This window comes from Elgaria multicarinata, chromosome 4 (assembly GCF_023053635.1).
Source record: "Elgaria multicarinata webbii isolate HBS135686 ecotype San Diego chromosome 4, rElgMul1.1.pri, whole genome shotgun sequence".
Taxonomy (NCBI): domain Eukaryota; kingdom Metazoa; phylum Chordata; class Lepidosauria; order Squamata; family Anguidae; genus Elgaria; species Elgaria multicarinata.
In genome coordinates, this window is record NC_086174.1 from 68,973,120 (window position 1) to 68,984,839 (window position 11,720).

At 44.5% G+C, this 11,720-nt stretch overlaps 1 protein-coding gene across 2 annotated transcripts in view; it reads right to left on the minus strand.

The window, feature by feature from the left end:
- Positions 1-5,729, minus strand: part of TMEM181 (transmembrane protein 181) — a 36,555-nt gene extending 30,826 nt beyond the window's left edge. The window contains exon 1 of one of the 2 annotated variants that reach the window (XM_063124494.1): positions 5,448-5,729. In XM_063124494.1, the coding sequence (XP_062980564.1) occupies positions 5,448-5,593 (146 nt within the window). In that variant the 5' untranslated portion in view covers positions 5,594-5,729. Of the gene's footprint in view, positions 1-157; positions 282-5,447 lie in introns of those variants that run through there. The other variant, XM_063124495.1, reaches the window with a different exon arrangement.
- Positions 5,730-11,720: the final 5,991 nt, after the last annotated feature.

An 11,720-nucleotide genomic window follows, 5' to 3' on the forward strand; every position in this document is an offset into this window, starting at 1 on the left:
AGCCTGTGCTTTTCAAGCGTTTTAAGCGGTGCCGGGTGGGACCGCAACCCCTAAGCCAGCAGGGCTGGCGAGGGTCAGTCGGCGGGCGGCCCGCGGTCTGGGCAGCGGCGCACAAGGCTCCCCTTTTGCCCAAGCAGCCCCCGCGCCCCCAACTCACAGGTCCATGTCCATGACGCGCACCGCGGCGCCTTCGCTCCGACAGCGGGTCTCCTAACTCGGCTGCAGCCGCGCATCCACCCAGCTCCGTGGCAGCATCAGCTGCAAGCCACCCACAGCACTTCCGCGTGCGTCACCCGGCGCACCAGCCCCGCCCCGACGGCACCGCGGAGGGGCTGGCACGTGACCGAGAAGCGCTCGTCCTGGCTCGCGAGAGGCGCGCGCCCGTGTGCTGCTGCGAAGGGCTTCGGTCCGAGCTGGACGAGTGGGGAAATTTGAACACCGAGAAGGGAGCCACGGAGGGTCCAAAGGGGCTGCCGCTCTTCGCTATTTGTCTCCTCTGGGCCGTTACGCGAGATTCAGGCCGATAAGATGCAGAGCTTTCCCGCAAGGACTCATGGGAGTTGTAGTGTTTTTACTTTTAGGCGGCTGCTGAGAGGAGCAAGAGGTTTCCCTGGTAATTCAGAACAGCCTTTAAGGCGTAATCCTATGCATGTTTAGACAAGAAAATCCTGGCTGGGGCGTGCTGTGAGTTGTAGGAATTTTTCTGTCTAAACATGCATAGGATTGTGCCATTAGGCTACCGGAGGCATTTATAATACCGTTACTCCGTTATCAGTCCACTGATGCTATTCATAGAGGTGTCAGATCGGAAAAACTGACAGGGATCCTGAGGAGTTGTGGGGAGTTTTCTTATGCCAGTGCTCTAATTTACGGGATTTGCTGCCACAAGATTGGGTGATGGCCAGTACCTTAAATACTAACACAGATTTAGGGCACAATCCTAACAATGTCTAGACAAGAAAAAGCCCTACAACTCCCAGCGTTCCCTATTCTTCAGTCTAACCATGCACTGGATTGCACTGTTGTAATCTAGGAATAAACTCATTGAATTTCTAAGTATAGTCAGTGTCAACCAATGTGTGACCACTGTAAAGAAGGCAAACTCCATGTTAGGCATAATTAGAAAAGGAATTGAGAATAAAACTGCCAGTATCATACTGCCTTTATACAAATCTGTGGTGAGACCACACTTACAACAGCTAGGATTGTTCAGCTCGGAAAAAATGAGGATAAAAGGAGACATGATAGAGGAGTTCAAAATTATGGATGGTGTGGAGATTGTGGATAGGGAGACATTTTTCTCCCTCCCCCATAATACTAGACACAGGGTCATCCCATGAATCTGATTGATGGGGGATTCAGGACAGATAAAGTAGAATCATAGAATAGTAGAGTTGGAAGGGGCCTACAAGGCCATCAAGTCCAACCCCCTGCTCATTGCAGGAACCTACCTTAAAGCATACCTGACAGAACGCTGTCCAGCTGCCTCTTGAAGGTCTCTAGTGTGGGAGAGCCCACAACTTCCCTAGGTAATTGGTTCCATTGTGGTACTGCTCTAACAGTCAGGAAGTTTTTCCTAATGTCCAGCCTGAATCTGGCTTCCTGTAACTTGAGCTCATTATTCCGTGTCCTGCACTCTGGAAGGATCGGGAAGAGATCCTGACCCTCATCGGTGTGACAACCTTTAACGTATTTGAAGAGTGCTATCATGGCTCCCTTCAATCTTCTCTTCTCCAGGCTAAGCATGCCTAGTTCTTTCCGTCTCTCCTCATAGGGCTTTATTTCCAGACCCCTGATCATCCTCATTGCCCTCCTCTGAACACACTCCAGCTTGTCTGCATCCTTCTTGAAGTGTGGAGCCCAGAACTGGACGCAATACTCAAAATGAGGCCTAACCAGTGCTGAATAGAGGGGAACCAGTACCTCAAATGATTTGGAAGCTATACTTCTACTAATGCAGCCCAAAATAGCATTTGCTTTTTTTGCAGCTACATCACACTGTTGGCTCATATTCAGCTTGTGATCTACAACATCAAGTACTACCACAAGATGTGGTGATGGCCACCAATTTGGATTGCTTTAAATGGAGATTGGATAAATTCCTGGAGGAGAAGGCTATCAATGGCTACTAGTCCTGATAGCTAAGTGAAACCTCTAGTATCAGAGGCAAAAAGCCTGCATACACTAATTGTTGGGGAACATGGGTGGGAAGGTACTCTTGCACCATATCCTGCTTGGGGCTACTGGTCGACAACTGGTTGGCCACTGTCTGAACAGAATGCTGGACTAGATGGACCCTTGGTCTGATCCAGCATAGTTTTTCTTCTGTTCTTATGAGTAGTGTTAAATTTTAAAGCGTAGGCGTTCATTATGTTCTTCTAATCTAAATGGAGTCACTGCTGGGCTGAAGAGGAGGAGATACGTCTTCCCACATTTTAAATTGCACGAAAGACTGGCAATTCTAATTTGCATAAGTACAGAACTATGGATGGCAGTTATTCCAGATTAATAAACGTGGGACTGTATCTAATAATGGCTTTGCACTAGCACTTTTGTTCACACAAGGTTAGGCATCTGAATTTCACTGATGCCTCCTAAGTAAGGAGGTTGGTGAAAATTGAGATTCTGCTAGTTCAAAGCCACTACTGTATACAACCCACGAGTGCAACAGGAATGGACAACTTTGGGGCCTGAGGGGGGCATTTCTGCTGCTTTCCCATGGACCATGCACACACCCTGCAGCACCGAAAATAGTTTGTCACTATGGAGAGCCAAAAGGTTCGGAATTAGCTTCTTTGCAAGCCTTTTTTTTTTTACTCTTGGTGCTCCCTAGAAGTTATAGTAGATATTGGACCACTAAAAGGAAAAGGAGGGGCCATGTGTTGCCCACCCCTGGAGTACAAAGTGTTCTTACCAGTGCCATTAAAGTTGGTTCAAACAGAGTTGAGCCTACCATTAGGCAGAATGATGTGGCCAACTTTGGCAGCTGACATTGGCTGTGATGAAAGGGTGGCTTAATTTTTAGTTATTCAATTTATTATTATTGTATTTTTACCTCAGGGAGAGGCATTGGGGATTTTCTCCCTTGGTCACTATGCACCTTGACTTGGGCATGGGGAGGGAAGGTGCCATTTGCTGATCTGCATCAGGCATCAAAATGTCCTAATAAAAGTATTACCACAGTATAGCTTTTGTTTTTCCAAGGGACCAACACAGTTACCTACAATTCTTTTGTGTTCTGTTTGTCATATGCCTGCAGTCAGCAACAGTCTATGCTATTTTTAACCTGAGTAATATGTTGTCTCTGCTTCAAGGGTGAAAATTAAAGTAATTTCCTCTTCAAACAAACAAAGACATGATACTAGTTTCTTTTCAGAAGATCACTTTTCTGTCTAAACAGCACTCCAAGGTTCTGACTGATTTGGTAATTCAGGTCAAAAGGATAAATCCATAGTGCAATAAAAATAATGGCCAACTAGATTTAAATATGCACATCTCTTTTACTATAAGACAATAGGTGTTGTTCCACAAGGCAGAGGCACAGATAACAATTGAATCACCTTTGGTTCATCCAGGGCAACCACAGGTTATGGAATTTGTTGCCCCAAGACTATTAGGCATATTAGCTGAAAGTGGAACCTCCCTGCTCAAAGATCATATATTCCTATCACTAGATGTTAGTGGAGATACTCAATGATGGATGGGGGGATGCTGTCTCCATCACAATCTGTCGTGAGCATGCCAGGGGTATTTCATTGGCCTCTGCTAAAGACGGAACTCTACACCAGCTTTCCTCAACTTGATGCATGCCATATGCTGCAATACTGTACCCACTTACATGGAAATAAGGCCCCCTTCAATGAAATGGAACTTACTTCTGGGTAGATATATATAAGTGTGCATGGTAAATTGCATGAGCAATTCTTATTTTCCTAGATCACTTCCTGTCAGAGAATTGTGATTTAAGCCTACAATCAATCACCCTGTCTAGGGAGTAAGTCCCATTGGCATAGTAAGAATTACTAGCCAGTAAACATACATAGGGTGAAATTCTCATTTTGTTGGAGATAGTACAGACCCTGTTGGTTTTAGTGGAGTTGGTTTTCAGCCAATATTACAATAGATTGATTTTTTAAAAATATTTTTCTAGAGTCTGAAGAATGTGCCTGCACCTCAAAGGGAAATAAAATTATGTGTAGAAACTGGTTAGTGAGATCATGCTGCATTGTATGTGCATGAACTAATTAATTCTAGTTATAGTTGAAGTTCTACTCCAGGGAGTAATAATTCTCTAGTTTCTGGTTAAGGGAAAGAACTTCTTTGATTTTGCAGAAATGAGAACATTTCTTTAAAAAAAAAAAACCCCAAAAAAGGGGAATCAGTTATCTGAAGAAGAAATATATTGACAGAGGAAGACTCTCATCCCTGGTTTAGGGAAGAGTGAGATCTTGGATTCTGAGGAATTCTGGGAGAAGGTGAAGCCCTGATTATTTCTCTTATATCTTCCAAGTCATCATAAGAGGATAGATTCTTTAGAAGGAGAGGGAGCTCCCAGCTTTTCAATTTTTTAAATAGAAAATGGTTAACAACAACAACAACAACAACAGTCAAGAAAATTACTAGAGCAATGATGTCTCATCTTTTTTAAATAACCTTCCCACCCCCACGAGCCACAACGGATCACTCAGCTGGGAGAAGTCAGCCCTCCTTTCCCAACAGCCATATTGAAACGAAAGAGCCCAAGCTGCTGCAACAGTGCTGCTGGCCACTGTCGCAGCCCCCCGTCAGGGGGAGAAGGGGGAGATGTGGCGGAATGAAAAAGTCTCACCTCTGGGCAAAGGAGGTCCCCTAAACTGCTTACTTACTAGCGAGGAGTCCCATTGACTACTGAGGAGTCCCATTAGGGGACTGCTCTGAATCTTCAATTACAGAGAGAGAGAGAGAGAGAGAGAGAGAGCTTTTGTAACCTAAGCTTTGTAATACACACAGAAAACTTTTGTGATCCGGCAGGTTAAAGATACAATAAATCAGTGAAATAGGCCCAGCCACTGGAGGCTGGTGGCTCCGTTTTCCGTGGGGCGATAAATCCATTCGGGGTTTCACTCAGAAACAGCCAGAGCTCTAAGAGAGCTACCCAAGGTGCTCGACCTAATTTGGGGCTAGGGCTCAGCCCCTTGGCTAGCTTCTTTATAGCGATGGCTTGCTCTGACTGAAACCCGGAATGTATTTCCAGCCCCACGGAAATCGGAGCCGCTAGCCTCCACTGGCCCCAGCTGCACCGATGATGCAAACAGCTGCTTCCCTCGAAAAGGCAGAGAGGGGCCTCTCCTCGCCTCTCCTCCGCCCGCGCTCTCGCTCTCTCTTCATTGCGCCGGCTCGAGGCTGAAGGGCGGACTAAAGACCCCGCCCGCCTCCCCCGGCGCTGCTCCTTTGCCCTCTTCTCTTACCTGTAGTAGCGATCATCCTTGTACGGGGTGAGGTCCTCCTTGATCTCCTTGTAGGTCTCTTTGAGCCTTTTGCAGATGTGCTTGAGCTCTCCGCAGAGCGGGTTCTCGAAGGCGGGGTAATCCGCCTCCATGCCGCACCCTGACATCGCAGCGGCTCTTCGTCCAGCAGCAGCAGCAGCCCCGAGTTATGGCCGCCGCCTCTTTCGCTCAGCCATGGAGCCCCGCTGGCGCTGAGCCTCTGGAGCACCCCGGGCTGGACAGGGCTGCCGAGGAAGGGGAGGCGGGAGCCGAAACGAGCTGGCGCTGACCCACTTCCCCCGCCGCCTGCTCTCCCTCTGCCTCAGTCCGAGCAGAGCGCCGCTGCTGGGCGCGGGAGGGAGTTTTGCGAGCTCGGGAGAGACGCCTCTCGCTCCCGCACCTCCAGCGTTACTCACGGCAGCTCTGCTTTGGCTGCTCGAGTCTATAACGTTTGGGAGGGAGGGAGGGAGCGGTGCCCTTTTCCAAACACACGCGAAGAAAACGACGCAGCAAGGTGGCCCTCAGGCAACGACCGCCGAGAAGAAAGTCCCCTGGCGTCGCGCCTCCCCCACCCTTCCCTATATTCCCCCCACCAGGCGGAACGGAAGAATCAGCACTGTGGACAGCGCCATGGGGGTGGGGAGGTTACTGTGAGGGTGACAAAATGGCCACCACAACACGGGCTTTTCCAGGCATGTCTGCATATGACGTCCAGGGGGGGAATCTACACTACTGCTTTTAAAGCACTTTGAAAACGTTTTGAAAATTGTATATGCCATGTGTCCTGGGCCCCAACAGTTGTCAAAGCTGTTATAAAGCGCTTTAAAGCAGTAGTGGCAAACCAGCCAGCTAGCCACAGGTACTCGCCCTCTAAGTACCGAGGGACTTTCTAGTCAATGCGTCTGCAATAAATGCAGAAGTGCTTGTCAGTGGTGCAGCTAGATAATGTTAGACCCTGGACTTAATGGCCTTATGGGAGCCCCATTTAGACAGCCCTCTACGATTTCAGTTCTATTATTATTATTATTATTTATTTATATAGCACCATTAATGTACATGGTGCTGTACAGAGTAAAACAATAAATAGCAAGACCCTGCCGCATAGGCTTACATTCTAATAAAATCATAGTAAAGCAATAAGGAGGGGAAGAGAATGCACCAAACAGGCAGTATAAAAGTCAGAACAATTCAAGTTATAAAAGCTTTAGGAAAAAGAAAAGTTTTTAGCTGAGCTTTAAAAGCTGCGGTTGAACTTGTAGTTCTCAAATGTTCTGGAAGAGCGTTCCAGGTGTAAGGGGCAGCCGAAGAAAATGGACGAAGCCGAGCAAGGGAAGTAGAGGCCCTTGGGCAGGCGAGAAACATGGCATCAGAGGAGCGAAGAGCACGAGCGGGGCAATAGTGTGAGATGAGAGAGGAAAGATAGGAAGGAGCTAGATCGTGAAAAGCTTTGAAGGTCAACAGGAGAAGTTTATATTGGATTCTGAAGTGAATTGGAAGCCAATGAAGAGATTTCAGAAGTGGAGTTACATGGTCAGAGCAGCGAGCCAAGAAGATGATCTTAGCAGCAGAGTGGTGAACAGAAACCAACGGACTGATGTGAGAAGAAGGAAGGCCAGTGAGAAGAAGGTTGCAGTAGTCCAACCGAGAAATAACCAATGCATGAACAAGAGTCTTGGCAGAAGAGACAGACAAAAATGATTGAATCCTGGCAATATTATACAGGAAAAAATGACAGGATTTAGCTACTGCCTCAATATGAGGAATAAAGGAGAGTGAGGAATCAAATATAAAGCCAAGACTACGAGCTTCCTTGACTGGAGTAAGTGTAACATCATTAACAGTAAGAGAGAATGAGAGATGAGGAAGAAGGTTTAGGAGGAAAAACAAGCAATTCAGTCTTTGCCATATTAAGTTTCAAATGACGATGAAGCAACCAAGCTGAGATATCTGAAAGACATGCCGAGATACGATCGTAAACATCTGGAGAAAGATCCGGAGATGAAAGATATAATTGTGTATCATCGGCATAGAGATGATATTGGAGGCCATGAGATTGAATAAGATTACCCAAGTTCTGAAGCATACAATAATATTTGTCTTCTCTCCCGCCCCCGCACTCCTTCGTTCCTATTCTATGCTTCACAGTTGCTTCTAAACTCCTGGTGTGTTTGAATGTTTGCCAATTCTGAGGTGCAGTTTTGCATTTTAAACCCATTTAAACCCTAGCACCATTGTGGCTACAGAAATAAAATGGAATTTGCTTTTGTTTCTTGATGCACAGGGAGGCCTAGACTGCGGGGGACTGGATTTTAGCTCCAAGGTCCAGGCCTACCTACACCACTGCTTGGTGTCCATTTCTTGGATGGGTTGCAGAAGGAAGGGCTCAAGGAAGGGCTTCTGTAGTTGGTTTGAAAAGCTGCAGCTTGGCTGCCAACTGAGACCAGCATGGAAAGAATTCCAATGGATGCCTGTCAATTTCCTAGCATCATTCAATGACAAGGAACCACAGGTGACAAGCTTACACCAAGCAAATATTTCAGACTATTTTTTCCCCAGATGAAAAATGGACAGAGTTTTGGTAACAGGTGAAACAAGAAATGACTTTGTTCTGTACTTTGGGTTGAGGAACTACACAGAATCCAATTGCTACTTGGTGGTCCTGGGTTATTTAATAAGGAAACGATAGGAGAAGCAGCCTCAGCTTTCAGTGTTTCCCCTCATGAAGTAACAAGTTCCATGATAGTCTTGGAGCTCCATCAGATGGAGGGAGATCATGCTTCCCTGCCCTCGCTTTTCCACCCCCATTTTTGATACTTCCTCTTCCAAAAGAGGAAGTAAACATGCATGTGGCCCATTCAGTGGGCTGTTCTGATCGCACTGTTTCTTCTGCACACAGCAGGAGAGAGCAGCAACTTCTGTTTTTAAAAATAAATTGGACTTTCTGGGTGTTTTTCTGTGGTGCAAGGAAGGCCAGAAGGGGCAGGAGGTGTGCAGGAGGCAGACAATGTTGTGAGAGGGACCCATGAAAATCCATGATGGCCCAGCAACAAGCAGGCAATAAAATGTTCATCTGATGGAGCTCTTACTCTTCTTGTCTAACAAACAAACAGGAAAACTAAGATTTTGATACAAGGTACTGCTGCTGGCACCTACTTCTAAATCTGAGATTTTTAGGAGCCCTATGGCATCAGATGTACCGAGCCCTGTATCTGGCACATGTGTGTGTCATAATGTCTTTAATTTACTGACCAGAGCTTTTGCATATCCCCCTCTCCATCTGCTTCTAAGAGTAAGTTATATTGTGCTGGGATCCAAAGTAGGGCCTTAGTACAGAAGGAAATCAAAGGCATGGGTATGTGGACCTCATCACCTGTTTCTACTAGCAACAAACAGATTGGCATCTGCATCAAAACAGGTTGTTTCAAGTAAGTAATATTTTGTTCAATAAAAGATTATAACAATCTTGCACCCCAGCACTTTATTAATATACTCAAGAGGATAAAGGCTTTACTTGAGAGAACATAGATATTCCTAGGAAATCTACTGTAAATTTGAAAAGAAACATAAATATCTTAATTACCTCAAGTAGTCAGAGGAAACTGGCAGTTTCCTGCTGTAGGGATCCTGCTGTAGGGATGACAACAGGTATGATTAATGAGTATTAGAATGAATGATGGAAGCACAGATATGTCGATGAGAGTAGCTGGTATGGATATTCAAACCTTTTAGTGCATACTAAATAAATAAATACATTCAAGATGTGAAGAACTTAAGTAGAGCCATGCTGGATCAGACCATGTGTCCATCTAATCCAGCATTCTGTTCACCCAGTGGCCAACCTGATGTTGACCAAGAACCCACAAGCAGGATATGAGTACAATAGCATTCTTCCACCCATGTTGCCTAGCAATTGGTGTACATAGGCTTACCGCCTCTGCTACTGGATGTAGCACAAAGCTCAATAAAAAAAAACACCAAATCCAACTATAGATTCTCTAGTTTGCAAAAATTTAATAAGCAACACCTGGACAACTCTTACAATCCCAAATCATCAAGGAAAATAGGGCAACTGACCCAATCCCAATCATGTAGACAGTCAAAAGTTTGGACAAACCACATTATTGAAGGGAAACCATTTAATGCTTTCTAGGTACCTTCTGCACAATCTATTACAAAGGGCACATAACAGGAGAGGCAGGTCAGGGCAAGGTTCATAATTACAATGAAAACCCAGGTCTGAATGGCATTAAAAACAAAACAAAACATGATTTTCAAAAGGCCATTTAAAAATATGGTAGGTATAGCGGAATCATCAGAGAAGTGTACCATTTTAGCTGCAGAACTGAGATTATCATGCAGATTTGGCATGGTTAGGAGATCTATACATTTGACCATATACATTTGTTAAAACTTGAAGAACCCCCCAACCCAAAATAAAATAAAAATAACCCTCAAAGAACAATAAAAATGCAACACAAAAGAGAGAGAAGCTAGTAATAAATTCAGGAAAAAATGAGCAAAGTTACAGTACCCAGATGATGCATTTATAAACAAATGCAAAATTAAAAAGATGAAACCCTTTTCCAGCAGACTATAGTGCCTTTTCAACCAATGTATCCCCATGCAATTCCACAACATACAAATAATTGTATCTACACCAAACAGCAAGATCTTTAAAAAGTAAAAATAAAAACACACCTTCCCACCAAAGAACAGGAGAGGATAAAATACAGATTGAGATGAACAAAATAAAACAGAAGGTCAAATGGAGACAAAAGAGAAAAGAAGAAGAAAAACTTACAGACCTCAACAAAAACTTGGAATGACAAGTATAATGGAAATTATGACAAGAGCTCATTGAGCACTATTTGAACAAAACACTGGAAATACAAAGCATCTTCGAATATATATTATTTTTGCAGTTTTACTCATTTCATCTTAACACACTACTTGAAGGCCTCTTTAGGACAAACCTTTTATAAGATAGACCAAACATTCAACAAGTGAAGACCTTTCTAACTCTCCCAAACACCTCAGTCAGGGGAACAATGTTTGGGATGCTATGTATTGGTTTTAAAATAGATTGCAACTAATAAAAGGCCTGAATCAGATTTTATTCCCTCCATGCCCCCATCATTTGCTATTGGTGTGAAGGAACAGGACCACAATTACAACATAGAACGTGGTCTTAAAATGTATATGTTTTAAAAACCCAGTTCTTCCAATGATATTCTGAAAAGGGTCACTTTTTAGAAGTTCCATATAACCCATGAAAGTCCCAAATGAGACCAGCATCTCTGTAGGTGGGAAGGGACTATGAACAGGAGGATTTGACCAGGTGCTGGCAATATGATGAACTTGCCCTGAGAGAAGTTACATGGCAAGGCAGGAAAGGCAGTTCCAGTGGTACATAGGTCCAAAGGTGCTGGAAGGACTCGAAGAGAAGATAGCCATTTCCCTTTCCACACACAGATCTATAAACCATTGCCACAGATGCTCAGTCTGTCTAATATAAATGCCAGTTCTAATATTTTCTCCTTGTTATATCTTTTCAGTTGCATGCAGGAGCTACTTCACACATTACAGGTGCACATCCAAAGGTGTAAACTGGAACAGAGAACACATGTATTATATAGGTACATTTGCCAGGAAGCTATAATTGGTTGTAGCTCTTTGTAGAGTTGGCAAACTTAGGTTTTGCTTTATGTAATGTGTGAAAGGTCTTGAGAAAGAGGATGGGGGTGGTGGCAAAAGATTTGAATGTAAAACCTGTAATTAGCAAAGCTGGTCCACTAATTGTAGGCCAGATTTGGGTCTAATTATGTTACCATCACACAACATTTTTGAGTCTTCAGGCATTCCCCCAAATTCTGTACACATTGTCTTAAAAATACTAGTAGGAAAAGGTAAGATTGGCAGGGGCCTGCAGATATATTCCACGCTACAGATTCTGTTCTCTACATGAAGCTAGGATTTATTTAATTTATATCCCACTCATTTTTATCCCACCTTCCTCCCATGGAACTCAAAACAGCTCACAGAGGGTTCCCATCTAATTCTGCTTAGCACCAGCAAAATTGCTGTATCATCATGTGCCTTTGGACTACTCCCCTGGGTCCTAGTCAGCTTTGCTAGTCAACCAGTTGAAAGTGTTCTGCTACAGCATCAGCACAGCCTAATAAGAGCTGTATGGAAGGTACTGGGTTCTGTTTTGGTAGACCCCCAAACTCAATAAAATTCTGTACAGATGTACGG